Genomic DNA, 27,976 nt, shown 5'->3' with positions numbered 1-27,976 from the left:
TTCCCACAATTCATTGCACCATTTTAGATCATCGTCTTGCGACCATAAGTGTCTCTCCGTTTCATGATCTAAATTCGCTGTTTCCGTGCGTGAATTGTTGACGAGTACTACAGATCTCACTTGCTTGGTTTATAAACTGATATTTGTGAAGAAGCCCAAGACGGAAACACACCAAAGAAGTCTACGTGTGGGGGGAAATGAGCTTGAACGCCGAAGACTTGTCGAACATGTTTCGGCTAAAGGCGTCTCTGCTGTTTCAAGACAGCTGTCCGGAGGAATCCCGATTTTTACTGTAAGAAAACTGTAATTTGTCATTATTTAGCAAATTACTAACCTCAGTTCACCCTCACAACACTCGTTGCTATTACCTTTGGTTAGTATGGTGGAAATCGGACATTTAAAAGGCAAAATAAACCAGATGTGTAATCTCATTGAAATTTTGGATAGGAGGCATCGTTGTGACATCAACATAGCAATTAAAACGCAACGTCAAAGTCTTACAGAAAATACGTTTTGACGTAACAGTTGTATTAGAAATGTCCGTTTTGATACATTGTCAGTGTGGTAAATTAAATCAAATTTAATATTCGGTAGTCAAAAGAAAATTGCTTTATTTGTATAATGTGTTGATGAGATTGTTTGACATTTGGGACGGTCCAATGTTTGTGATTAAAAAAATCACAGCCACACATACTATGTATGCAATAAGTAAATACATAAATAAATAAACGCACACTGATGGGAAATGTGCAGTGATGCTTGCAATCCCGGAAAAGTTGGCCGATACGTTTCTGGGGCGACGTTCCAGCACCCTGTAGATATCATCTCTCTTGTTTATCGCCGCGACGAAACTTGCACTTAAAAGGAAATGCCTGTATGCAAGTATGTAAATAAGGAAGCGTTCGTTTATGACAGGCAACTCTCACTGCAGAGGGTGCAGGAAAATAAAATTCTTTCAGATCCTCGGCTGGGTTCAGCAGTCCTTTCATGGATATTACCTCCATCAAACTCCGTGTAATGGCTCAAGAGTTCATGCCTGAAAACACACAAGTTGGCAATTTTGTCCTTCAAGGACCACATTTTGTAACAGCTTTTGTATGATTGCTACCTCATAGAAGCAGTTGAGCCCCAGACAAATCTGAAATCTTTGAGATTTGTTTTAGCTCTTGTTGGGTGACTTGCCAATGCTATGACATGCGAAATGGTAATTACTCAACTTTTTGGAAAATCAGTCCCCCAAAGCTAGTTTCCCTTCTCAACATGAAATTTGGGAGGCATGTCTATCATGACTAGACCCACAATGAAGCCTCGACTAAAAAGGCGCAAGTAGTCTGCAGGGTTTGTTCGAGGCAGCCATTTTAGACTCATTTAGGCCTTTTCCAGTTGTACTTTGTGGACCCATGCAAGACATTTTATCTAATTGCTGACAAATTTGAACCTCCAATATTCGAGAGATGGACGATGCTTAATTATGAAAACTTTGAATTTACATCCTTGTGGGTGGGAGGACCATGACTCGCTATAGAACATAAAACGTTAAAAATGCATGTTTGGAACAGTGGTTCTTAACCTTGTTAGATGTTCATATGCACCAGTTCATATGCACATTCACCGAACCCTTCATCAGTGAAAAAAAAAAAAAATTATAAATTCAAGATTTTAAAAAATTCTATCTATTAAAAACTGAAAAAAGTACACACAATTAATTGTATTATAAAGTATAATTTTTTTTAAAATTGTGCACAAAATGAACCTGCCAGTAATGGCCAAGCGGTGCGTATCATAACTAATTGATGTCATTCAAATTTTTTTTATTTCAGGCATTAATCCAGGAGTTTATTAATTGGGAGTGGATTAGAGGCGGAGTGAGTCTGATTTGAGAGATGAGCTGTGGAAAATTAGTTGACGCTCTTCATCTGCCTTGGTATCTTCCATGTAATGTTTCACCTTCAGGTTGGAACACATTAACAAACGACCCCGCCTGTGCCAGATTAAATCTGACCCCAAACAATCTCCAGGCCTCCCAAATGCACGTGCAGCCCAAAAAAAAAAAAAAAGATAAATCCCTTCATTGATTCAAGGCCGCAGCTAATTTTAGACAGACTTATCGTTGGCTCACTTCAATGAGAGCCCAAATACAGTACCAGGATGTCATTGGTGGCGCTCCAAAAGTGGAGGCTCATAGTAGGGAGTTGAAGCTCGTGATATATTTTTATATTTTGGTGGCTCGCCATGTATTGTTTGTCGGAGTCCAAGTTGGCTTCTACTCTTTTTAGACGCTTGTATCCAAGTGTCGCCACCAAAACTGATGACAGTCTTTTGAGCTTGGAGCTTAAGTGCTAATTTAGAGTCTAGCTAGCTATACTTGTACAGTATATATTTTTTTCTAATAGAGAAATCTATCCTAAAGATGAATCTCTTTTGCCTATGTTTGTCCATCCTACCTGCCAACTAAGTAATCATTTACAGAGTTGCATTTGTGTCATGTTGTCGTCATGTGTCTAATATGTCTTTTTTTTTTCTCAATGTACTCCACAGTGGCAAGCATTTTGCATCCCTTGGTAAGTCAAAAGCTCCCTCACGAAGATGGTGGTAGTGTTGCAGTTTTCCTGCTACTAGCTAACATTACATCATGACGCATGGTTATTTAGGAATGACTTTCTCGTCAGTTGTTACACTTTTGATTACTCTCATTTCCAGACAAAAAGAAACCAAAATCTCCCGTAGCGCTGGACAAAATGTCAGTGTGCAAGTACTGCTTTCAGTGGCTGCGGCCCAACAACCATCGGGTGCGCCTGCGACCCAAAAGGCGTCCGTCCGCCAGGGTGCAGAGGATCCTGCGGCGGAGAGCCGAGGGTAAAGCGCTCGGCCTGGTGCAGAAACGCCTGCTTCAACGCTTCTGGAAGTCTTCTTCAGTACTGGTGAGACTCCAGATGCCGGCAGGGGTTTCAACACTGGTGCTAATGTTGTCGTACAGTTGCGGCTCGTTACTTCCTGTATTGAACCGACTTGATTCGACCTCATCGCCATTCAATCGCTCATCATGTGATTTTGGCATCTCGTCTTCCAGTCGGCCATTTTGCACAAGGCTTTGGGAGACTAGAACGCCTCGTGGAGCAGCGATATATCCGGCCAACAAGGCGACAGAGTCTTCATACGTGCGTGTGTGTCCCAGAGTACGGAAATAAGCAAGTTGTGGAAAAACATAGCGGTGGTATTTCGATTGGTACTCGTCTGAAAAGATTCTTCCGCGGCGCTACCTCAGGAGGGCCAACAGCACGAAAGTGAAACGCCACAGCGGACGTGGTGCTGAAGTCATCTAATTATCCCAGTGTGGGATTCCGTGTCGGCATTCGGGATAACATTCCACCTTTCAGTGTTCTATATGGAAGGCAGAGGTTGATAAATGTGTGGTCGACTACATATGTGGCCAATTTTGCCGCAACGCTGAGGCAGCCTTGTTCCTGTTCATCACGAGTTGAAATTGACGATTGCTATTGCTTCCTTGCTGAACAGGTTGTTTGCATTTCAGTTTTCAGCCTGCAGATTTTTCACCAAAACAACAATTATGACCGTTTACATCCTCGTTGTGCGCAGACTGCCTCTTAAAGCCGTGACCTCACAACTCTATCCTTAGTCAACGCAGATGGGGAGTGTTTTCATCACGTGACTTCCACGTAAACTGATACCCTCCTCCCCCGGCAATATTTTTAGCCACTTTCGACCTCTAGTCATGTAGTGCACGGTGAAACTCCAACAATTAGGCCTCATCCACTCGTGCCGGACCGGCAAGATGATCAGAGCTAGAATGCGGGTTGTTTCCTTCCACGTTAACACCAAATAACCCAGACACCGTGATTAGCGTACACTCGTCTCCTCGTAAAAGCCGAGAGGTGTGCCGCCTCAAACAGCTTGGTGGAAGCTGCTGTGTCGCATTGGGCGACTTGCAAACCGCCCGTGTAACACTCTTACACAGCATGGTGCTCGGCTGCCACGAATGTGTGCGAAGTCGCTGGTGTTGTCAATCACTTTGACGCTCCGCAACATCCTCATTTGTCGCGGGTCGCTTTTTTGCAAGAACAGTGGCTTGACTGGTCTGAGCTAAAGAAACTGAACTCCCATTTTTCACTAATTTTGTGGATGTTTCTGTTCTTTAGTAATTAGCACTATTTCACCGAATGCGCGACAGACCCCAAAAAGCGGAGAAAACAAGGTTTTGTAAAAAAAAAAAAATCAACCCGTCAAGGAGAACAGCGACTATAATGCTAAAATGTGTTTGCTTTTATGTCATGAAAACAACAACAACATGACTTAATAAAGGGCTTTTAACTCATTCAGTACCAGCAAATTCTGGACCAAGTCTGAAAAGACGTTTAAAAACGTCTTTGGGAGGGAATGAGTTCACGACAAAATAATCATTTACAGATGTACAATCGAGAACCATACCATGAGTGCTGCTGACTGTCACCTTGTGGCTCGAATTGAAAATCCCCCCCCCCCCCCCATGGCGTTCTTTATTCACATCGTGATAGATTCTGTTGAATTCACTAATTAAGACATGCAGTCAAATGCTCAGCTCTGCTCAAAACATTCGCAGTGAGTACCAAAATATTCAAGCAGCTACAGACCGGTGCGGACTAGTATGTCGTTTGTGAGGTGTGAATGTCCCTCCCATGATTGTGAGGGGGGCCGGTCAGGGTCCATATCAGTCAGCGCCTGTGATGTTATTCCTCCCGGCTCTACGAGGTTGATGGTCAGATTGTCTGATAATAGCTCGTTAGTCGAATCGGAGCGAACGAGAGGCCGCGACCATAAATGGAAAAGGAAATGTTTATTTTTCTCCCGGCAGTGCAGCAAAAAATAAAAAATAAAAAAAGTAGTGATCTTAAGTGGTTGAAAAATACTTCCTGGAAGGGCCATTTGCTTCAACTCCCAGCAACGATTTAAGCCACCGCTGCTTCACCACCAGCCATTTTCTCATTTCCCTCGTATTTCGTAACAGGGTACCACATTGCGTCAGCTGCTCAATTTGCCAGCGCAGTATTCATCTGAATTGTCGGGCTTTACAACTTGACGAAAGCTCTGGCTTCACTCTGGGTAGAACAGGGGGAATGGAGTGCAAAACAACAGTGGTGGTAGTCCTTTGTCTTTTTTTTTCTCTCTTTTTTTTAAGATGAGTCAACTGTCCCCAGATGCGTATTTGTGTCTGCAAACTATTCCAGTCAAGCAGTGCCAGCTGAGTTAGTCATCATTGAAGAAGAAAAAAAAGTCCTGTAAGCACAATTAAATGTCTTCATTCTGTGGACCAAGCAAAAGTTACGCCTCCTACACTGGTAATAAAAGTCAGCCGAGGAACTTGGCGATCCCCGACGGAAGATTAACCGTTGGCACCGGCAACGGGCCTCGGTCCGGGGGGGCGATTTATGGCACATCCTCCACGCATCCCTGTAACTGATCCTGACAACATGAGCCGCATTAATGGAATTATACTGCTTAGAGAGCTGCATGTGCCGGAGGGTCTTAGTATTTCTGTTGAAAATTAGTTCTTGCAAATCATTGGGGGTACTCGTCCCAAGAGTTAAAAACATTCGGCCCCAGAAGTAGCTTGCTAAATACATGTTTCATTCGAACAAAGTAATTACAGTTGCTGTGAAATCGTATTTGCCCCTTTCTTGATTTCTGTATTCTTCGCATATTTATTTTATTTATTTATTACTTTTTCACATAGGGACTGATAGGTTTGGATTTTTTTTTTGTGTGTCTAAATGAATTAAATTTGTCATTTATAAACTGCATTTTGTATTTCCTTGGGTAGTCTCTGTGTGATATTAAAAAAGTTTTTATTTTTAAACGCACGCCGTGCAGTCAGTGTGAGGTCAAACTCCTCAGCCTAGCATGAACCAATCACAATCGTCACGTGCGCGTGCGATCCGTGTCGAGGGATTTGGAGGAAAATTAAACGCATACACGTGAGAAGTGGATCCGTACTTGTACGATATTATCCGGAGGAAGTGGGTCACTTTGTCAACACGCAAATCTTTGAACGTTTGCTTTGGTCATAAGAAGCGAAATATTTCGAAATCTAGAAGCCGCAAAGCTGTTTCACACACGGGTGTCCGGTTTCAGTGTGATGGAGTCTAACTAAGTAGAGGCACAAAGGGTAAAAGTCCACTGCAGTTGGTGAATTAAAAATTGCTCCAACACTGACATGTCTGTAGCGAGAGATGAGAATAAATTGTCAAGAGAACTACAGCCAGTTTGCTGCTGTCACTTTATTAACTCATACTCTCCCCAAGACGTATTTAGACGTCTTTTCAGATGCCATTTTCACACGACTTTCAGACCCTTTTCAAGTACAGTCAATATAAAATGAGGAGCTGGGATTAAATGTGTGGCGTCTGAAAAGACATCTAAATACGTCTTTGGGAGTGAATGAGTTAAAAAAAAAAAGATTCCAGCTTTATCTGTTTCATGAGATTTTGTCTGATTGCTACCAAATTCAAAGCAAGTATCCGAGACAGTTGGATGACTTACGAATTGGTTTCGCCGTCGTGTGTGAGCGGAGTATGGCAAAGAATTTTGAAGACTTGCGCTTCACCAAATATCTAGTGTGTCTGATCAGGGTCTCACCCTGAAGACCTTCATAGGTGGCCCCTACCTCCATAAAATGTGGCGGTGAAAGACCGAAAGCTCTGGTAGGCTCACAGGCCATAAGTTGCCCACCCCAGCTTCAAAGCCAGTCTTGCCTTTGAACGTTTGTGGTTATCACTTGTTTTTGCATAATAATGCTTTGAAGTGATCAATGTGGTTTCCAAGAACACATTGTACCTTTTTGAAGATGTGTTTACACGTTACTGGATGAGTTTCTGCAGTGAGCAGTGTTCTCTGCACAGTGCTGGGAATGCCACCAATAAATCCACCCCTGTGACAGCGTGCTGGCCAGTCATTCCTACAGTCAGCCACACCCCCTTTGCCCCCCCCCCTACTCCGTGGAAAGATGGGTGGGCCGGTTGGCCAGACGCCTATAAAGCTGGACGTGCACTCGCCAGCGTAGTAAACACTTCGGAGCAACCCAACGGTGTCACCAGTCACGAAAATGGCTACCTTCGTGTCGGTGAGTTTTTCCGCCCATCTCGTCAGCTTTTGGCTTGTGTTCTGAAGGTGGTCCGGGGTGACCCCTTTGATTGTGGAAGTCGCTGTGTCTTGACGGCGCATGCAGAGGATGGTAACGTTAGCAATTTTTGTGCAGTGGCAAGCAAAAAAAAAGGGCATACTTTTATCATGCTATCTGGGGATTGGCTCATCATGGAGCTTATGCGATTGTCTCCCAAATGAGCTTTGCTTTATCTGCTCCTGGCAAATTTCCTGTTCAATTTTGGGTTTGGATCCTCAAGACTTTTTCTTGCACCCCCTGTCATGATAGACATCTATCCAGCCACTTCCCAATCCGTTTATCCTCACCGTGGTCGCGGGCGTGCTGGAGCCTTTCCCAGCTGTCTTCGGGTAGTAGGTGGTGGACACCCTGAGCTGGTTGCCAACCAATTACAGGGCACACATAGGCAAACAACCATTCGCGCTCAAAATCACACCAATTTAGCTTGTTCATTAGCCTGCCGTGCATGTTTTTGGAATGTGGGAGGAAACCGGGGTACCCGGAAAAAACCCACACAGGCACGGAGAGAACATGCAAATTCCACATAGGAAGGACACAACCGGAATCGAACCCTGCACCACTGCACTGTGAGGCGGACGCGCTAACCACTCCTCCACCGTATCCCCATTGTAGACATGTTCACCCAATTTCCTGTCAATCGTTGGAACTTGTGTGCGAGGTAAAAAATTTTTGATTTGTTTTTATATGTATATGTTTAGATGGCCACCTGCCACACCTGCAGCAGGACATCCAGGCATAAAGGAACGAACCGTGAGATTTTGTCTACCTTCCCCACTCCGGGCAGCGCAGGCAAGCTCAAGACCCCTTCATCAGCCAACAGATCCATGCCTGGGAAGACCCCCGGCAAGGGCAAGACACCCCATCGCACCCCCAGGTGATTTTACTCCGACCGTACTTAGATCGTGACTCGACGTGATGCTCTGCTCTTAACTTCTCTACCCATTCGCCAGGTCATCCAACTCCTCCGGCACGCCCGGCTCAATATCTTCCTCCTCGTCCACCCCTTCGGCCACCAAGACCCCCTCCAAGGGCAAGAACTGGGTGGTCCAACGTCTGAGCAAAATCCTGATGCGTGAGGATAAGTCAGTCAGCAAGAAAGGCAGCTTGAAAGACTTCCTCTTCTCACTCTGAGTCGCCTCTTCTTCTTCTACTACTTTTGTTAACAAACCTGTTTACATAGAAGGAAGGGAAGCCACCACTTTTGGTTCCTTAGTTGTTACAGTGCCCTCTGCGGATGGGATATTACAACAGTGGCGCCAAGAACCTCGCTGAGCATAAATGCGGTTTAGTTCAGAGGTTTTGGTGTGAAAATTCAGCAAATGAGCATAATCTGCTTCACTGCCATAAATGGGAAATTTGAGGGATTGTTTGGTATTGATCAACGTTACGGCAATGTCATTTGGTTCGGTTGGATATGCTGGATATCAATATTCAAACGTCCTTTTGTAAGACATTTACAAACATTGTCACCATTGATTTTGTCCTCTTGTTGTTTGATAAGCTGATATTGTCCCTTTTGTTGTTGCTTTTTTTTTTTTTTAAAGAGAAGGCATTTTATATATTACTACTGTACCTTGGTGTTTGTTGGCTGAATATATATGTGCATTTTGCGTTTGCTTTTTTGTACTTGTAAAAAACATGTTTTTGTAAGACTCATGTATGAGTGCTTCCCCCCAACCCATGTGCTGTCCTATTACAATCCAAATTAATTTTCTTTTGTTGCAGTTAATTTATGCGTTTTATAGACATGCACAGGTGCTCGTCAAAAATTTGAATATCATGAAAAAGTTGATTTATTTCAGTTGTACTATTCATAAAGTGAAACTTGTGTCATGCATTCATTCATTCATTCCACACAGGCTGATATATTTCAACTGCTATTTCATTTTAATTTAGATGATTGTATCTGAAAACTAACATAAAAAAACAAATTCACAATCTCAGAAATTAGAAATGAGAATTTTGATTAATAAATAGAAAATCTTACCAGACTTCTGTAGAATATGCTTTTTTTCCCCTACTGCCTTACCCACCCACTTACCTCGACAATGTGTAATGCTTTCATACTGCACGTTTATGTTTGTATGTCACTTCTATATTAAATAAAACCAAGTATAACTGCTGCTTTTTAGTATCCTATTCAATACAATGTAACCATTGTTTCAATTTATTTGAAGGTAGTGTATGTTTTGATTTTGTTTTGTATAGTCAAACCTCGGTTTTTTTAACGTCTCGGTTCTCGACCAATTCGGTTTTCTACCAAAAATTTCGAGTTTTTTATGCCTCGGATGACGAAATATTTTCTGTTCTCGAAAAACTGAGCGCACTTGAATGAACCATTTGACTCCTCTCGCCTTCCTTACACGAGGAGGTGACGCTTCCTCGGGTTGCTTTCCATTGTGGGCAGACGTGATCAATAAACATTTTTATTTAAAAAAGAACGTGGTTTCGGTTTTCGAACAGCCCATTTCGAACGGATTATGGACGAAAACCGAGGTTTGACTGTGCTTATAAAACTATGGTTTGACGCCAAGTACTGTCTTCCCTAGTGCAGTTCCGCCCGCCACCAGCTGGGGGAGATAAACTTACACGAAGCAGCTAGCTCGCCCGCACCGGAAGTGGAGGAAAACAACGTAGCCTAGCCATCGTTACCCTCTCAAGTGTTTCGTCCAAAGTATATTTAAACGCATTCACACAATATTATTTTCTGTTGAACGACATTTGCCACAACATGTCGAGTAGAAAGAGACCGAGGGAGAAAGAAGAGCGACGCGAGCACAAACGACACAAATCGACGTCCAAGGAGGACGACGAGAAGCTTAAAAGCCAGATGAAGAGACTCAACCAGCAAGTACAAAACCTCAAACACATCGAAACATTGTGAGTGTTAAAATTCTTTCTTAAAATATATTCACGCTCATATCTAAGCCTGGTCATCACGGCCTGAAAATGAAGTCTCCGAATCAAAATAACTTTTTCTTTGCCTTTATTGTAATGTTTGTTTGTTTTTTTGCCACCGAGCGTATGTTGACGTGAATTGCACGAAAATTTTGTCGAGAGACTGGGAATCGACGCCTTACTTGCCAAATTTGACGGGAATGATACCGTGATGGAGTTGGATACGTTCTTCGCTGGTAATGAATTTTAACACAGGCGGAAGATGCAATTGGTGCATTTGAAAAGAGCAATGCAAAAGGGAATACAGTATCGCTGATAAACTTGCTTGCGTAAAGATGGTAATCCCGAAAACAGCCTGTTTTACGTGACAAAACTTGTGAAAATGGACAGAGGGGTTTAGCTTTGCACGTACAATGCATGACTCACAGCAAATAATCGATTCCCGGTAGCCTACGCATCACGCCTGAATAACCAACCAGACGACCGACTGACATCACAGTTTATTAATTTTTTTTTTTTAATGAATCACGATTCACGGCAGGCCAATCAATAATCGGGAGCTGCTGGTCACGGCAAAGTAATCACTGCCTTTCTATTTTTCTTCCTCCCCTTCTGCTTTATTTCTTCGTTTACCGTTTTTCCCCAAAAATTGTCTGTCCGAGCATCAACTTCCAGACTCTGTTTGCTAGTTGTTGTTGTTAGTCTAAGTACTGCATGTCAGCATAGTTTTGAGCTACCAAAGCAGCTAAGTCTTTAAAAATGTACTGACAAATGAACTGGGATTAATCAATGCCGTTGTTTAATCATTCAGCCATTCTTATAGCATAAACTGTATTGTATTTGGAAAGTAATTAAGCAGTTAATCTCCTTTTTCTACAGCTATGAAAAACCTCCACCAGGATACATTAAGGTAATGTCTTATTTGGCCAAGTCTTCAGAAGAAACGTCACGCTAGCGATCATTAAAATGACTGGTCCTACACACTCAGCTTTGATTGACAGGAGCACATGGAGAAACCCGAGGACTGCATTCCAGCCGAACCCGGAAATGAGGATGCGCGCAGCTTCCTGGCCAATGCGCCCACCAAGGGCCTGTGGATGCCGCTGGGCAAAGAGGTCAAGGTGATGCAGTGTAAGTGTAGAGGATTCGTGTCATAGAAGTCCCCAAATATCGCACAACTAGACCCCCGAGTGTCTGAATTGACTACGCTTTTTGTATTAAGGGCTTCATAATATGGAAATTGAATTTGTAGTGTTGGTACACAAGTGGTTACTGAAATGGGGCCTGGGAACGCCTTGGGATCCCCCGGGGAGAGCTGGAAGAAGTAGCTAGGGAGAGGGAAGTCTGGGCTTCCCTGCTAAAGGTGCTGCCCCCGCGACCCGGCCCCGGATAAGCGGCAGAAGATGGATGGATGTTTGAATGCGTTTGGTCAATTCACGTCCCTAGTTATACAAGGGTGTGTGCACTTGTGCAAGCCCATAAAACTGCTGCGAGGTAATAACACATTTGCCTGTTGCGACGTGGCGGTTGCTCCAAAAAAAAAGAAGAAAACATACAGCTGGGATCTTCATTGTTCTCCAACTGTCACGGCGAAGTGCACCAAATGTTGACGGTGACTCATTTTCTCTCGCACGCGCTCATCAGAGAGCCGCAAACGTTCTTCGCCTTCCTAAATTGGAGGGAGGTGGCCTGAAAACAGAGGTCAGCTGAAATGCATATTCACTATTTTTGGGCTTATCAGAATCAGAATCATCCTTATTGGCCAAGTATGTAGGACACACAAGGAATTTGTCTCCGGTATAACACGCTGCATTAGTATCATCATAAACAAGGACATGACAAATGAGTATGGAAAAAATAAGTATGGAAGGACATTTCGTAATGTAAGGTCCCCTGCGAATAGCACCGGTCCGTTCCATTAAAAACAAAAAACAAAAATAAAACAGAAAAATCCAAAGAGATGGCATTGATCTCCAATGAAGAAGACAACATCAATTACTTGCTGTGTTTGTAATTTAAGAATATTTGGATTCTGCGTCACTAATGATGATTTTGGAGTTATTTTATTTGAGTTTTTCTGACTCTTGCAGGCTGGAGGTGCAAACGGTACGGCCATCGCACAGGGGATCGCGAGTGTCCGTTTTTCATCAAAGGCAACCAGAAATTGGAGCAGTTTCGCGTGGTGAGTGTCTGCGCACACACACACACACGCGTGTTGGCTGCTCGATCCAATATAGGACATAATGGGATAATGGAATACTCCGCCCCCCTGCTGTGATTACCATAAATGCAACTGCGTCCCTTTTTTTTTTTTCTTTCCCTCCAACCGAGAAAATGCTGAGTGACAGAAAAAAAAGGTGGGGGAGGGGAAATAAAGAGCAAAATGGTGGTAAATGCCTTAAGAGGCCCTTTCCCGACTTCTATCTCTTGTCTCTCGGGCGTCCATTTTGACAGCTTCCTGTTTTTCTGGCAGGCCCACGAAGACCCCATGTACGACCTGATTCGGGAAAATGAAAGGAATGAGAAAGAAAGCAGGTAAATGGGTGTAAATATAAAAGTATTATTCTGTGGTTTTGTGTGGCCGCAGCAGGATACCGGTGTGAGTTTGCATCCATTACAGAAAGGTCATTAAAAGGCCAGCTTTTGAAGCCTCGTGTGCGTTCGCCACATTGAACATCTGACATCTTCCCCAAAAGGGAGAGGAGATAAGAGTCAAAGCTCCACCTCCCCACCTTTTTATCATTAAAAAAAACTTTTTTAAAAGAATTCGCCGTCCTCTGGTATAGACATAATTGCATTTGAATTGTTTCTGAGCAGGATAGCCGCACTCTTCCATAGTTGCAACACGCTCGCTAAATAGCTTTGTTTATACCTTGGAAATGAATGTTCCCCTTGGGTGGTCTGCTGATGTGGCCGGTTGAGGGTGCCTCATTGTCCGCCCTGAGTGCATGCACGTCACAGAGATGGTGGAAGAGCGAGTTGGGGAAACAATGTAAAACCCCTGACGTGACAGCTAGTCTGTACAGAGGGGCTTCGTGCTGGTGTTGCCGCTTCAGAGCGCCCCGTTGTCGTTATGTGGAGAAGCCCCACGCCATACTGGTGGGACTTATCCAGGCAGTGGAAACTCACATGGGTATCTTTTTGTGGCTCAAGCAAGTGGAGGCATCAGGAAGATGCTCGACAAAGTACCATTCTTTATTTTTTTTATACTTGACGATTTTAAAAAAAAAATTCATCCAAAGCTGCTCTCTTTGGTGTACCAAGTTTAACCCTTTCAGGGACAGCGGTTACTACAGTGGACAGTTTGTCATGTTATCAGGTTACGGAGTGCATGAAAGGGTTGAAATACATTTTTATTTGGTTTTGTTTTTTACTTTACCGACACGTATAATTATTCAAATTAGGCTCATCAAGCTCACATGCTAGCCCAAACCAACACCCTAGCACAGTGGTGGGCAAACTACGGCCCGCGGGCCGAATCCGGCCCGTTGGTCTTTTTAATCCGGCCCGCCGAAGGTTGGTCCACAATTAAGGTTCGATGTGAATGATTGCATTCATTTCAATTGGACTTGTAATGACAGGCATTTCACCGCCCGGTGGCGCATTGACTTGAAGTTGCAGAACACGGGGGGGCGGGGCAATCTTTTCGACCACCTAGTACCTCTGTATCGCTCTACTTCTACTGGTCTGATCACAACCCATCTGCAGCGATGCACAGGGTAAAATAGGTCATCAACAACACTTTTGTCATTTAAAAAAAGTATATTAAGACCGTACTTTCATGCTTTTGTTCTGTTGATGTTTGATATGGACTGTCAACAAATGCAGTTTTTTTTTTTAATGTACCATAGCTCGTGCTGATCTGGCCCTTCTGTCAAATTTTAAAAGTCAATGCGGCCCCCGAGCCAAAAGGTTTGCCCACCCCTGCCCTAGCATAAGAAGACATTATTTCCAATGTTGACTGACTTTTATTTCCTGGATTTTCTGGCTTGGAGTTTGATGCCAATACTCTCCATTATTGGTTTTCCAGTTGAAACTGTTGGGTGGAACGCATTTTGCCATCTCTTTTATTTTGCAAGATAAGCAAGCAGTCACGAGGTCACGTTGACACTCGCACATCCCAAGCCGGCCAATAAAACGCAGGAAATCCCATCTGTGATTTGTGTGCACCTTCCACAGAGTGGTCAGAAGGCGTCTCATGCTCATAAGTTAACACATGTCCCAGGGGCCAACACTTGAAAGATCAAGTGGCGTCTGCGCTGAGAACACAGCTGCTGCTCGGATAAAGGAAGCGCTGCGGATCTTCCCGCCAACTTGTGTCTGATTGTCTGACCTCGCCTCCTCATCCAGGATCCAGCAGCTGCAGCAGCTTCTCCAGGACACCACGTCATCCTCCTCGTCCTCCGACTCTGACGGCGGGAAGAAGAGGAAGAAAAAGAAGGAGAAGAAGAAAAAGAAGAAGAAGAAGCGGAAGAAGCATAAGCACGCGTCGTCGTCCTCCGAGTCCGATTGATCCGCGGCCGCGCGGGGAGAAGTTAAGAAACGGTACCTTCAGACGTCTTCCTTCTGCAGGTGACGACTCCCCTCTTCTGTTCGATAGCAGAGTGGGCAAGGTTCCTTTTTCGTTGTTGCTCAGATGTCGTTTATTTATTTTATTTTTTAATATATCCACTCTCCAATTTCTGGTTGCCTTTGATGAAAAACGGACTGTGAGTTAGAAGAAAAGGAAAAGTTCTGGAATGAGATGGATAGAGTGACGGAGAGCATTCCCAGGGGAGAGAGAGTAGTGATTGGAGCAGACTTAAATGGTCATGGAGGGGAAGGGAACAGTGGTGATGAGGAAGTGATGGGCAAGTTTGACCTTTGAGATAGGAACTTGGAAGGACAGGCAGTGGTAGACTTTGCCAAAAGAATGTAAACGGCCGTGGTAAACACCTATTTCCAAAAGAGAGAAGAACACCTGATAACTTACAAGAGGTCCACACAGATAGATTATATTCTATGTAGAAGAGGTCATTTGAGGGAGGTTAACGACTGTAAGGTGGTGCCAGGAGAGAGTCTAGCCAAACGGCATAGTAGTGTGCAAGCTGACAATGGAGGTCAGGAAAAGGAAGAGGGTGACGACAGAGAAGAAAATAAAATGGTGGAAATTGAGGAAAGAGGACTGTTGTGAAGAATTTAGGAAGGGAGGTAAGGGCAGTTCTGGGCAGTGTTGAGGAATTCCCAGATGATTGGGAGACTACTACAGCAGTGATTAGGGAGACAGGCAAGAAGGTGCGAGGTGTGGCCTCAGGACAGAGAAAGGTGGACAAAGAGACCTGGTGGTGGAATGTTGAGGTTCTGGAAAATGTGCAGAGGAAGAAATTAGACAGGAGGCAGAGTTCGAGGTGGCTGAGATTCTCCTTAGGAGTGACAAGGATGGACAGGATCCGAAATGAGGTCATCAGAGGGACAACTCAGACAGGAAAGTTTGGAGAAAAAGTTAAGAGAGGCCAGACTGAGATGGTTTGGACATGTACAGAGGAGGGACAGTGGATACTTTGGTAAGAGAATGTTAGAGATGGAGCTACCAGGTGGGAGACGGAGAGGAAGGCCAAAGAGGAGATTCATGGATGCCGTGAGGGGAAGACATGCAGGTAGTTGGAGTCAGAGTAGAGGATGCAGAGAACGGGCAAAGATGGAAATTAATGACTCGCTGTGGCAACCCCTGAAAAGGGACAAGCCGAAAGGAGAAGAAGAATATATCCACTCTCCCTTTGGTTTCTGTGAAAACGCCGTTGAGTGCAGAACGCGCAACGGAAACCGCGGACCGTCGCGCTCGCGAGTAAACCCTCAGGACGTGACTGCGCAGCATACTTGAGATGGTTTGAGGTTTGGGGGGGTTGTTTGCTCTGGAAAAAAAAAAAAGATCCACTCGGCGGGTGAGAAATGTACGCCAATGTTTCTCGTGTCCTGAGAAGAAAGACAACTTGTTTTTCCACCGTGCTCGAACTCCCAACTCCAAAAGAAATGATGAAGAACTGGCTGTGGCTTGCGCTTCCATCAGTCTGGAATGTTGAGATCACCATCCCCCCCATCCGTTGATCATCTCGCTCTCACTTGGTTGAGGCAGACGGTCGCGTAGAAGTCTCGTTTTATCTCAGAGCTTTCTTGCTCGATCGCAAATCGACGAAAACAAATGATTTGAATTGACTTCAAATCCGCCGGTTGCTCCGCAGCAACCAATCTGATTTTGCGATTTTTCTCCAGATCTAATGCGTCGCTTGCCGCCATCTTTTTGTCTGCTCGACTTTCTGCAGCTGCCAGACGCACAATTCTGCCATGACATGTTTTTAAGCGTTGCCTCAGATTGAGATCCTTCTCCAGGATTTGCCTCACCTTTGACGACTTAAGTTCGTCGCTAAGTGTAACACCCATTCAACAAAAATAAAATCAAGATAAATGAGATCATCTTCAGTGGTCAGTCGCCATTTTGTCCGTTTGGAGTCCCGTCCGTAGCAAATGTCAACGTCGCCGTCTTTCAATCCAACGCCAAGTAACCGAAAGCCAAAGACCAGACAGACTCATTATTATATCTTCACAACTTGAAGGTTTCCCCTTGTTTCGGTCTTCTTCAGTCAGTCCGGTTATAGAGACGGCAATCTCCCAAGGGTTCTTCACGCGTGGAACAACGGATATCACCTCGGCAGCGGCAAGTGTCCGAATCCGAGTGAAAGGTTTCCATGCACTGGAACTAATAAAGCGGGTGTCTTGTTCCCTTTTTTTTGCAGCTGTGTAGGCCCGTAGAGACTCGCTGCCTTTGACATCCCGCTGAGCAGCTTTAAATTCAAATGCGGCCCCGGATAGAAGGATTACTGTTGCGGGCGCTCGCTTCTAGTCAGAAAACATAGCCGCCATTTAGAAGCGCAAACGCATCTGAAGGGAGAAGCGTTTTGGCTTTGATGAGTTTCAAATGCTACCAAGCTGCCTGAAGCGCAACTTTAACCCCTTTTGAAGTCTTAAACCTTCCCGCTGGAAAACCTCATCAACGTAATCCAGTCTTTCTGTGCGATGCTTTTTAACTCATTCACTCCCAAAGACGTTTTTAAACGTCTTTTCAGACTTGGTCCAGAATTGGCTGGTACTGAATGAGTTAAATGTCGATTTCCCAAACTACACAGATGCAATAAAACTACTCATTACCACCACCTGCTTGATCTGGTGGGGCACTGCCCCTCTTAAGAATCATGTGTTGCTTCCGCAGGTTTGTTTTTGCCCTGCCGCTTGTTCTATTTTTGTTCTATTGCTTAAGGGTAATTAAACAAGAAGCATGCGCGACAAGTAAAAATCTAGATATTTTTTTTCCGAGTGATGTCACCTTTCTGCAATTTCTTGTTGCCAGATAGAATTTCCAAACCCAGTTGACAAAAACATCACCACACACACACACACAAAAAAGTCTTTTATGTTTGGTGTACTGTTTCGTCCGCAATGTGGGGCAGAGGCCAACATTGAACAGACCGGTAATGGTTAACGTTGTGAAAGCGCCACCTGTTGGATCTGCAGGGGCACTGCACCTCTTGTCCCTTTACAGAATCTGTAAAAACAGTCAATCTCTCGCTGAATTAATTAAAGATGCGTCATTTACCAAAAGGGATCCAACTGAATCATTGACTGTAACATGAGAATGGCCGAGGAGAAGCCGGCGAGCGTTCAATGACGATGAATTATTAAAAACGTGGCTCCCGGCCCACCCGCGGCGGTTAAAGGTTTTCTTTGGCGTTGTCACTCACTTCATTTGCCGTATCATCACACTCGGCAGAGATCTTCAATCAATTCAAAAATGTTTTTCATGGATGCACATTGGAGAGGTTACCGAATGTAAGTTGTTGTTTTTTTTTTTTATGTATGTAAAACTTCCCTCAGTATGACTTGTACACCACCAACACCACAGTAATAAACATGGATAATAATAGAAAACATTTTGTTCATTTGATGTAAACTTTTTGTCATGATTCTATCTTTTGTGTATTTGAGGTTTTCCTGAATTTGTGAATTTTTATGAGCTAAATTCCGGCTTATACGAGGGGCGAGTATCTAAAATGGTCATATGACTTTGTTAACATGGCTCCGATTTTTGCTTCATAACTACTTATTTATTATTATGGTAGAGAGTAACAAATCAACCACAATTATAGCTGTAAAATAATTGGTGTCGATCTTCAATTTCCTATCACGTGACACCACGCAATAAAAGGTGACTATTTGAATAATGTGTGTGAAAAGGTAATGTAATGTAAATGATTCAGATGTATCCGGCTGGGTTTTAATCATGACTCGCATATAGCTAACTCTAAATGATCGAAATGTTTAAATATTCGAATAAGTGTGTCGTATAATTTTAAAATTGCATTTCGTTGAGAACTGATGCACGGAAGTAAAAACCAAAAAAATCCCATTTTGTTGAGAACAGTGTAACGCAATCGAAGCCGAAAAATGATTGGAATGTCGAAAAATGTATAATAATGAAATGTATCACATTTCATATTAAATGAGCCAAACAAATAGTGAGTCTGCTTCCAAATGAAAACGATTTTGTTCGCACTTGAGACCAGTGGCGGTTCTGGGGGGGGGGGGGGGGGCAACGGGGGCCAGTGCCCCTGTAGCACCGATTCTGGCCCCCCCTGTGGCCCCCCCTCCGAGCGCAGATTACGCAGTCGTGCTGAGTCGCCGACGCGAAAGGTGGAACCAAAGTGCGTGATTTAACATTCTAGTCGGACCCTTTAGTGCGCTGCGCCATTTAAAAATGAGCGGGAAAATGAGAAGCAGTCCGCAGAGAAGGAAATTACCACGACACGAGTGCTATTTGCGTGTGTGCGCGTGTGTGTGTGTATGTGTGTGTGTGCGCGCGCGCGTGTGTAACTTTTTTAGTCTCCCTTTTTATTTGAATTTTTATTTAACAGGATCAATATATAAGACATTGCCTTTTAAAATTTGGATAATTATATGCATGTAAAACATCTAGCTTCAGTGTATTTGCAATTTTTGTCCCCGGCAGGCTGGTACCATATCATCCCCTGGCTTGAATATTCTCAACAGACGTATTGTTACGCTTGCAGACATTTTAGCCCTCCTAATACTGTTTTTTTCTCATCACTGTAATGTTATGACTACAATTTCAAAGTCTGAAGAAATAAAAAGTCAAATAAGATTTCGAATCTGTCTTTTTAGCCCTGGGTTGAATGTGCCCCCCCATCAAAACCCCTGGCCCCAGCCCGGCCCCCTCAGTGAAATTGATCCAGAACCGCCCCTGCTTGAGACGTTTTCGCACGACCGCAACGCACTGCATCTGCTTGTCTCCTTTTCACGTCATGACGGTAGCGGCCTGTAGGGGGCGGAAGATACAAGGAAGTGCCCACATCCACACACACAAACACAGGAAGGGAGCGAGCGAGAGAGAGAGCGAGCGAGAATCGCACACACACGCACAAGCAGCCAGCCAGTCACATACAACACAGCAACTCCAGTCGCTGAAGTGTCCACGCGGCTGCAGGTACGTCAACGCTTCTCCTCACCGTTTTTAGTTGGAAAATGTTGTCTTCCTTTGTCACCGAACGTTGCGCAATGTGAGCTCCGCGCGTGCTCGTGTCTTGCAGATTTCCACTGCTTTCGTGGACGCGCGTTTACGTTTGTGTGCGTGTGTTTGTGCGCGCGCGTAAATGTGTATGCGTGTGTGTGACTTTTCCAAGTGGCGTTCGAACGTGCAAGTTGTGTGTTATTCTGCAGTGCGTGCGTGTGGGTACTGACGCTTGCCTCTGCGCAAACGAAAGGCATTCATAGACCCCCCCCCCCCCCTCCACACCCCCAACCCAGTGTGCTCGTCATGCCGCGTGGGCTTCCTCGTCATGTTGTTACTATTATCAATGATGAAGCCACCTTTTTAAAATTACAGAATGGCCACGTGGATATTTGTACTGCGAGGGAGGTGCAGTCAAAGTTTGTAATGCGTCAGAGTTCCTCTAAAATGGTGCCCCCCACCCGCAGGTGTTTGAGTGGAAGTCAATCAAACGCAACCGTCTGGAACTTTAAGCAACAGGAAGAATGCGCTACTTGTTAAAACGGACAATATTAATCTCTCCTGGGAGATATATATTTTTTCAGAGCTCAAAATGTTTATTAAATATTTTTAAAATGCCCCCTAACTCCAAAATACCCCCCAAAAAACGATACCCGAACATGTAAAAATGTATTCATAAGCTGACAAGTGCATGCCAAAGCAACAGGTGGCGCTGTAGCGCATCATCTTCAGGCCATTATAGCCAATCAGTAGCTCCAAGAAATAAAGTGTCTGAGAAAAGGTGTGATGATATGCCTAATTTTACCCTGGTTCTGTGTTAAAAAACAAACAAACAAATGTATGACTGTCTAAATATACATTCGCAGGCCGTCAAGTTTATACCAAACCAACGTATGAGTCTGAATTTTTTAAAAGTAGGCTTCTGTGCTTAACAGTGTGTGATGCGCCTTTTAGCATATTCTGCCTGTCCCTATAGGTTGCTAACATAGATGGAAAAAGGAAACATTATTTATCGTCAATAAATGAATCATTTTTGGACCTATTAAGTGAAATTGGATTATTTCCCAACACTAGCTCTCATTGTACACAATTTAGGAATCGCTGATGTACAATAGCATTAGCCAAATAGCGTAGTTGCCTATGCCATGTTTAGGTTTCTGTCAGAGTCACGAGTAAAAAGCAGCAATGTGTTTGCTTTTTTTTTTTTTTTAATTATCTCTGTGTACGTTTGTCGGTTATAAAGGTTGAATCGATCGATCTTGTTTTCCCAAAAACATTTCAGAAATGACTTTGCCAACTCTGCTATTATGCTAGTGGAATGTTCACTGTGGAATTTTGACTTTCTTCTTTGAGAAACCACTGCGGCATCTGGTGTTGGCTCACAACACTCATTCGAAGTTGTCTTGTTGTGGTCCTTGAGCGGCATGTTCATGATTGTGGGGTTTTTGGGTTTTTTTTTGTGTTTTTTTTTGGGAGTTAAACTCAAAACGACATCTCATTCCCCCGCTACGTTTTGGTGCGGCTACTTTGGAGAATGTAAACTTACGACGGCGACAGCGGCTTGGAAGCCAAAGGGCTTGCATGTTTGCGCAGAGTCTGCAGCGGCGGGTGATGCGACTTTTGCCTGCGGAGCCACGTAAAGGCTGAGAAACATCCATTTTGCGCTCTTCCATTTAATCAAAGTGCTTCAAGTGTGTTATTGTGTCTGCGTGCGCGTGTTTGTGGCTTCACCCGGTAGCTCGTCGTTTGGGCCAGAAGAAACATCCTCCCTCCCCTCTTTCTGCTCAGGGGAGCCGTACGTCAAATGGAATGCAAGCAGATTTATTAGCAGCTTTCCAGTTCAATATTTTATTTGTCGGCCCTCCCAAGTAAACATTGGAGCTAGTAAAAACTGAAACGACTGGTTTAGAGGAGCTTTGTAATGTGCATGCCAGGCCAGGTGATGTCGCTATAAAAAAGACTCAGCGATTGTTTCTTTGATCGTTTCTTTCAGAATTTCACACCTAAACTTGACGTAGCAGTGTGGTATCTGAATCAAAACGTTTGAGGTCCATTTTCCAATGCTAGCATTTTTTTAACTCCAAAATATGTTTTCAGTGTTTATTATAAACAACTACAGTTAAAAAAAAGTCCGATCTGCAGTTTTGGTTTTATGTTCAAGTGCACGTTTTCTTCGCTGTTCTTATGTAATCAAAGCAATGCTGTCCTGTTGCTAAGTATACTTGAGTTTTGCAGTACAAGTAAATGAACCGTTTGGATACTAAATTTCAGAGTCCTATTTTCATGATGGCTTATTTAAGACCGGTTTTGAAATAAGCGCAAACAACAAATGGCCAAAATGACGTACCTTACAGTAGGTAACCAGTTCAGATGCTGGATGCCACTTGTACCTTAGCTATTTTCTGACAGCGAGCAAAAACGTTGGAAAAAAACCACGGTTCCCCAAAAGCACTTAAATTGAGAAGCTAAAATGGTGCAGAACCCCCACCCTCCCATCTCCCCTCTCATCTTTTCTCATTAGCTTCCACTCTCACAATATGCGACTGTCATTCACATTTTACTCCCCCCCCCCTCCCCCCACACAGACACCAACAGTAGCACCATCCCTCGAGTGTGTCAGCTTCCCCGCTCAGTTTGGTTTCCCAGCGGCGGCTATGTAAATTGTTTTCCCCTTGATGTCAGGCCAGTGTGCCATCTTAATGAACTGGTTTCCTTCCCTCCTTACCAACCTCCATCTCCTCTCCATCTCTGACTTTCAAGCTGTAACTTTTGACGACACGCACACACACAACAAAAAACAAAACAAAACAACAACAACAACTTTTGAATGTAGCTGGCGGTTTGAGGTTGCGTTCGTTTGCGGGCCAGCTTAATTGGCTCCCAGTGGTAGCAAATGGAGCTATGATACAGGGCCGCAGGCGGGGCCTTTGCTAGGTCATCATGACGAGCGTTGAACAAAACACATTAAGCGCGCGTTTGCTAATGATCTGTGTTAATGGAACGGATGCACCATGGGAATATGTTAACCCCCCCCATGAGGATAAGCGAGCGTTGACGTCACCCGGGGCCTGGAATGACCCCGGAAAGTGATACGTCTCACTGCATTCCAGCTGTGCCACTGCAGTGCTGGAAATGGGCAATTTGAGGGGAGGAAAGGGGGGGGGGTGCAGCGTCACGGGGTGGGGTTCTAATGTTTGCTACCACTTCACGGGTTTTTGTGGTATTTGGCGTCACTCCGCTGAGAACTTTGAAGTGCTCTACTTGACTGGCATCTTCGTGCGAGCGCAAGGGAGAGGGTGATACGGAGTCCAGAGAATGAAAATGCAACTCCACTTTTGGCAAAGGGGACAGATACTCATTTGATAGTGCTAACAGAGGAACTCGGATATTTTTGCAGTGTTTTTTTATTTACTATTTTGGGTTTTCGTCCAAAACGTTTGTATGTTGATATACATTTTATTATTCATGAAATATTTGTGTATTTTGTGCAATCAAAAAAGAAACTAATTGTTTTTCTAGTATTTGTAAAAAAAAAAAAAAAAAAAGGGCTAATTTTCCTTCCAATATTTTTGGGATTTTGTCAAATTGAATGGCATTGTTTGATGATACTATTTTTTGTAGAAATTTTCATCATTCTTTTTGTATCTAATAATTTTGTATTGCCTGATATTTAGTTATTCTAATAGCATAGTTGCCGATGTCATTATTTAAAAGTATTTTTGGACAATAAGAAAAACAACTGTTAGCAACCACATTAGTATTTTTGAAAACTGATTCATCATTGTTTAGTGCTTAAAATGTTTTTTTTTTAAGGTAATATTTTTGTGCGCATCCCATATTTTTTTGTGGATATATTTGTACTCTGTGTATTTGCACGGTTTTCATCTTTTTCTATTTAGTGTAATAATTTTGCCTTTTTAAAATATTTTATTTGTCTAATTTGTGTATTGAAATAATATCTGGGTTTTCTCATTCAAAAAAAAATGTTTTCTCTTTTTTGTTGTATCTTGTACTTTATATTTTTGTAATTAGTTTTTTCTCAAATTTTAGTATTTTCTTTCTGAAAATATTTTCTTTTTCTGCTAATATTTTTCATCCAACTTTTTTAGGCATTTTGTTGCAAATTAAAAAAATATTTTTAATTGCCTTTTTTGGGGGGGGTTTTGCCTGCTTTTTCAATTGTATTTCATGGAAGACTTTTTTATTTGTATTTTTCATCTAGTATTTTTTTTCCTGCCCAAATGTTTTTTTTTTTTAAAATCCCTGGATGATGGTCTATTTTTAATGTAAGATTTGAGTATTTTACATTTTCTTTTGGAATATATTTTTGCTTTGGTTAGATTTGACTGTATTCGACTTCTGTATTGCGTTGCGCGAAATTGCTATAATAGCACTCACGTGATCCTTTTGCTCCCGGTTTTCGACGTGTCTGTCTTTTTCAGCACCGCGACGTGCTCTTAGCTGTTGGCCCTTGTCACACTAATAATGCATTTAACTGCTCTTCCATTGTGTTGACCTGGCATATGTGTCATAGCTGCGTGACTCAGAGTTAAACGCATCTTTTTTGGACCTGGGCTCTCTGGCAATTATGCCAAATATAATATTTCATCTCACTCCCAAACAAACCACAGCTTCACCTCGGGCCCGTGGGCCGGGAAAGTGATTTTTTTTCCTCCCCCTCTCTTCAAAGATGGCTTTACGTGAAGCCGACACATTGGGCCGAGTGGAGCCCAACGCGTGAAGGTGATCCGTCAAGGTCGCCGGCGAGCCAGCGGGGAAGCCTTGAATTGAACCTCTTAATGGAGGCTCGGCCTTTCCACTGTCGGAATCAATCAACGACACACAAGGACGCGTTCATAGCCACATGCCTTTCTCAAATGTTATTAGCTGTCAAGATTATTATTTTTTTTTTACCTGCACCAAAGAGGTTGTGCCCCACACCCCGCCTCCTTTTTGCACAGAAATTATGTTAGCATTTTCAGACTCAAAATCAAATATGAAATGAACACTCATCTTTTCACAAAATAGCCAAACTTGATCTTTGTTTTTTGTTTGTTTGACCCCCCCCCCACCCGCCATGATAAATTGGCATACGAGCTAAAATGTTATCTGAGCTGCATTTTAAGTAAAGCAACATTGGCTATTGTGTCCTCCGTCTTTGCACTGATTTCAGGACGTGAAGTGAAAACACGAGATCGCGAGGAATGTCACATGCTCGACGTGTCTATTGCCCGACCGTGGCATGTTTCCTCACTTTGTAAACAAAGCTGTGTATCCTGTTTTCTATTTGCGGCCCGAGCGCATCTGTGCGGCACCTGGCTCGGTCCCGTGTGAGAGAGAGCGCCAGGCTAGCATAGCATCGGCGCCGCCTTCGGGCCGCGCCGCTGCCACGTCTGTTGTTTTGTTGTCCCGCAGGGAAAGCCCCCACCCACCCCCTTGCAACAGCAGCACGCATCCCCTGTTGATGTTTTCAATTTTTGGAGATGAGTCATGTCGAAATTTACCACTTGCATCCCAGAAGCACAGGAAGCTCACAAAGGCAGTTTCGCATCACGGCGGAAAAAATGAAGAAAAAAAAAATCCAATCAGGAAGTTAAATGGGCTGAAGGTTCCTCACTGACACTTCATTAGGTACGCCTAATGTGATCAAAAATGAGGGTTTGGAGCATTTAAAAAAAAATTATAATAATTTGAAATAATTCTTAAGCAAGAAACAAACATGTAGGAAATTGTATTTTTTTCCCCACATATAAACTGCATCAGTTTATTTTTCAATGTATTTAAAATAGTTTTACCTTAAGTAAACTTGTTTTGCATGTTTACATAAACCTTTTCTTGAGATAATTAACGAACAAAAAGGATACGCGTTTCAAAAAAATCAATTGTATTTAAAAATTTTACAAATGAAAATTTCTTGATTTAATTCTTTTTTTTTTTTAATTTAAAAATGTCTATGACATGAACAGCTGAATAAAATTGTTTTTTTATTTCTGGAAAAAATAGAAACCCAAATAAATAACAAGGCCATAGTTCTGAAATTCGGTAGGGTGTGTTAAACATGAAAAAGGGGCGTCGTCTTTGTGGGAAGTGTCATGAAGTTGCCACTGTTCTAAAAATACAGCACATGCACGACATGAATTGTAATTTGTAAGTGCCGCAAATTGCAGGCTTTGCCCAAACTCCCTCCAGCCACTTCCTGTCGGCTTCCACCATTATCCTTGTCACGTATCCAGATTGTCCCGAGATGTGAGCGGGAATGGTTTTTGCCTGACCGTCCGTCCCCTGCGATTGGTCGGGCGACCTGTCCAAGTTACAACCCCCCCCCCCCACCCCCCGCCCCCGCCCCTCGCATAAAGTCAGCCGGGATAGGCTCCAGCTCACATTTGACTCTTACGAAGAGGTCACGGGCATGCCCGAGCAGTCGGTACATGACGTGCTGGGATGTATGACATCATTGGCATGAAATCACATTAACGGCAACCAAAGATGCCTTGAGGAATCGCTTACTTGTGTGTGTGTGTGTGTGTGTGTCACTCGTGTGCATCCAGTTCACCCACAAAGAGACTAAAATGAACTCCTCAGTCCCGCACTCTGTAAATAGTCCCCCCCAGCACCAGCCTACACCCACAGTTTTTTTTTTTTGCCCCCCACCCCCCAAGTACAATTTCAGTGGTGCCAGGGCGTGGAGGACAAGCTGGCTGGGTCGCTGGCCGCGTCCCCCACGTGAAGCGTATGTTGAAACGTGTGCGGCCTGGGGCAGAGATCAATCAATAAATAATAGGGCGGCAGTCGAGAAGTTGGGAGGCTGTGGCTCCGCCTAATTGACGAGTGAGTGAGCCCACAGAAAGTGTGTGTGTATGGGGGGGGAGGTTGCATGTTAGCATTGTATCCCTTCTCATTGTATTTTTGAAGTGATACCCAAAACCAGGGCATGTTGTCAAATACATATCGAGTTGCCTTGACATCTTTTGGTACCCTTTCAATATGTTACCATAGCAACCGTTAGCATATTAGAATGCTACTGCTCTGGCGCGTCATTTCCTGGAAACGGTGAAGATGTGCCGAAGTGGAAACGAAAGGGAGGGCCGGTTGGCACTTGTCTGTGGGAGGTGAGGGGTGAGGGGAGGGCGGTGGGGGGTTACAGCTGGCCCAGCAAGTGTGTGTGTAACATGCAAGTAGTGGTAGTGTGTGTGTAATGTGTGTGTCCAGATCAGCCACAGTCACTCCTTTGTTTCCCCTCACTTGCGACAGTCACAATAGTTGTTGGTTCATCCCCTCAAGACACCACTTTCCGGACAGCTAGATTTGCACCGCCATTACTGTCTGAGTTGGTTTGGAAAAAAAATTAGCCCCCTATGCCAATTTTACTTAGCAATATAAAATTTGCTAGGCTTGTCTAGCATTAGTAGACTCACAAAAAAACTTGCGAGAACCCATGCCCTAAAAGACACGGGAAGTCCGCCATTGTGGTTTGAAGCGACAGTTTTGGCTCAGTAGCCCCAATGTTAAAAAAAAAAAAAAAAAGAACCCTAAAAAAAGCCAGTTTCACTTAGTTACACGATATTTGGGATATATGTCTGTCATGAGTAAACCCACAAAAAAGAACCATGAGAAACAATCGCGTAATAGACACAAGAAGTCTTCCATTTTGGTCTGAAGCAACCATTTGGATTCAGCAACATGAAGTTTTTTGTCTACTTTGGGTAGACCCACCAAAAAATCCCAAGTGGCCACGCGCCAAAACTCCGCTTGCAAGTCGACTCTGTTTTGACCATTTCCAGGGGTACTTCAAAGATACTTGTCTTGGATTTTGTCCGATGGCTACCAAATTTGAACCCCATATTCTGGTGAGGCGGATGCTGCTAAATTGTGAGAATGTTGCGTTTCGGTCATTGTGTGTGGGCAGAGCATGGCGGCCAAGCTTGATGACTGGCCATAAACTAGGTCACAAGCGTTTGCTAATGACTTGGCTGCTTGCAGGCCCGCCTGCTCGCCTGAGTTATGGTTCAATAAGACGAGTAATTGTCTGCTCTGGTCAAAAGTGTGCAGTAAAGAGAGTTCATCACAGTCAGTCGGGAGACAGAACGCTTCTGCTTACCTTTTTTATTAAACTTTCGCCATTGTGCCAGTGTGCTCAAGTGAGCTTTTATCGCTCCTGGCACCCCGTTGTTCACTTGATGCCTTACCCTCTGACTCCCAAACGACCTTGTTCACACACAGATGGAAGCATAACGTTGTCCAAAATGCCTTGCTGTGATGGATAATTAAGATTTTGACCTTTTGATTGATTAATGAACTCATTCACTCCCAAAGACGTTTTTAAACGTCTTTTCAGACTTGGTCTAGAA

The 27,976-nt window shown here is 43.7% G+C and overlaps 3 protein-coding genes across 9 annotated transcripts in view; all 3 read left to right on the top strand.

Moving 5' to 3' along the window:
• The first annotated feature begins 38 nt into the window (after window positions 1-38).
• rmp24 (ribonuclease MRP subunit p24) lies at window positions 39-9,297 on the top strand. Its single transcript, XM_086137387.1, has 5 exons — window positions 39-292; window positions 2,539-2,561; window positions 2,701-2,921; window positions 7,873-8,048; window positions 8,125-9,297. Exons 1-5 carry the CDS (start codon window positions 198-200, stop codon window positions 8,303-8,305), a joined length of 696 nt encoding a protein of 231 aa, XP_085993513.1. The 5' UTR covers window positions 39-197; the 3' UTR covers window positions 8,306-9,297.
• A 467-nt stretch (window positions 9,298-9,764) lies between these two features.
• rp9 (RP9 pre-mRNA splicing factor) lies at window positions 9,765-16,524 on the top strand. 2 transcript variants are annotated; one of them, XR_015103762.1, is made up of 7 exons: window positions 9,765-10,054; window positions 10,952-10,982; window positions 11,074-11,203; window positions 12,163-12,254; window positions 12,546-12,607; window positions 14,423-14,644; window positions 16,322-16,524. XR_015103762.1 is itself a non-coding variant. In XM_086136975.1 (6 exons), the coding sequence occupies exons 1-6, from the start codon at window positions 9,906-9,908 to the stop codon at window positions 14,583-14,585; spliced, it is 627 nt and encodes a 208-aa protein (XP_085993101.1). In that variant the 5' UTR covers window positions 9,765-9,905; the 3' UTR covers window positions 14,586-14,732. The 2 variants fall into 2 exon arrangements, 1 of the variants encoding a protein (XP_085993101.1); XM_086136975.1 differs by lacking the exon at window positions 16,322-16,524 and having other exon boundaries at window positions 14,423-14,732.
• A 2,941-nt stretch (window positions 16,525-19,465) lies between these two features.
• The window catches only part of elmo1 (engulfment and cell motility 1 (ced-12 homolog, C. elegans)), a 39,766-nt gene continuing 31,255 nt past the window's right edge, over window positions 19,466-27,976 (top strand). For all 6 annotated transcript variants that reach the window (XM_086137262.1, XM_086137259.1, XM_086137261.1 and 3 more), the window contains exon 1: window positions 19,466-19,604. The gene's annotated coding sequence lies outside the window, so the exon portion shown is untranslated. The remainder of the gene's footprint in view (window positions 19,605-27,976) is intronic.

This window comes from Hippocampus guttulatus, chromosome 18 (genome assembly GCF_054856545.1).
Source record: "Hippocampus guttulatus isolate MCC_2025c chromosome 18, RoL_Hgut_1.0, whole genome shotgun sequence".
Lineage (NCBI taxonomy): Eukaryota > Metazoa > Chordata > Actinopteri > Syngnathiformes > Syngnathidae > Hippocampus > Hippocampus guttulatus.
This window is presented reverse-complemented; position numbering and strand designations above follow the sequence as displayed.

Coding starts and splice junctions, on each gene's coding strand:
- rmp24 (XM_086137387.1), top strand. CDS start 198: ATGAGCTTGAACGCCGAAGACTTGTCGAACATGTTTCGGCTAAAGGCG. Junction 293..2,538: donor GAGGAATCCCGATTTTTACT/GTAAGAAAACTG, acceptor TGTACTCCACAG/TGGCAAGCATTTTGCATCCC. Junction 2,562..2,700: donor CAAGCATTTTGCATCCCTTG/GTAAGTCAAAAG, acceptor TCTCATTTCCAG/ACAAAAAGAAACCAAAATCT.
- rp9 (XM_086136975.1), top strand. CDS start 9,906: ATGTCGAGTAGAAAGAGACCGAGGGAGAAAGAAGAGCGACGCGAGCAC. Junction 10,055..10,951: donor CTCAAACACATCGAAACATT/GTGAGTGTTAAA, acceptor CTTTTTCTACAG/CTATGAAAAACCTCCACCAG. Junction 10,983..11,073: donor CTCCACCAGGATACATTAAG/GTAATGTCTTAT, acceptor TTTGATTGACAG/GAGCACATGGAGAAACCCGA.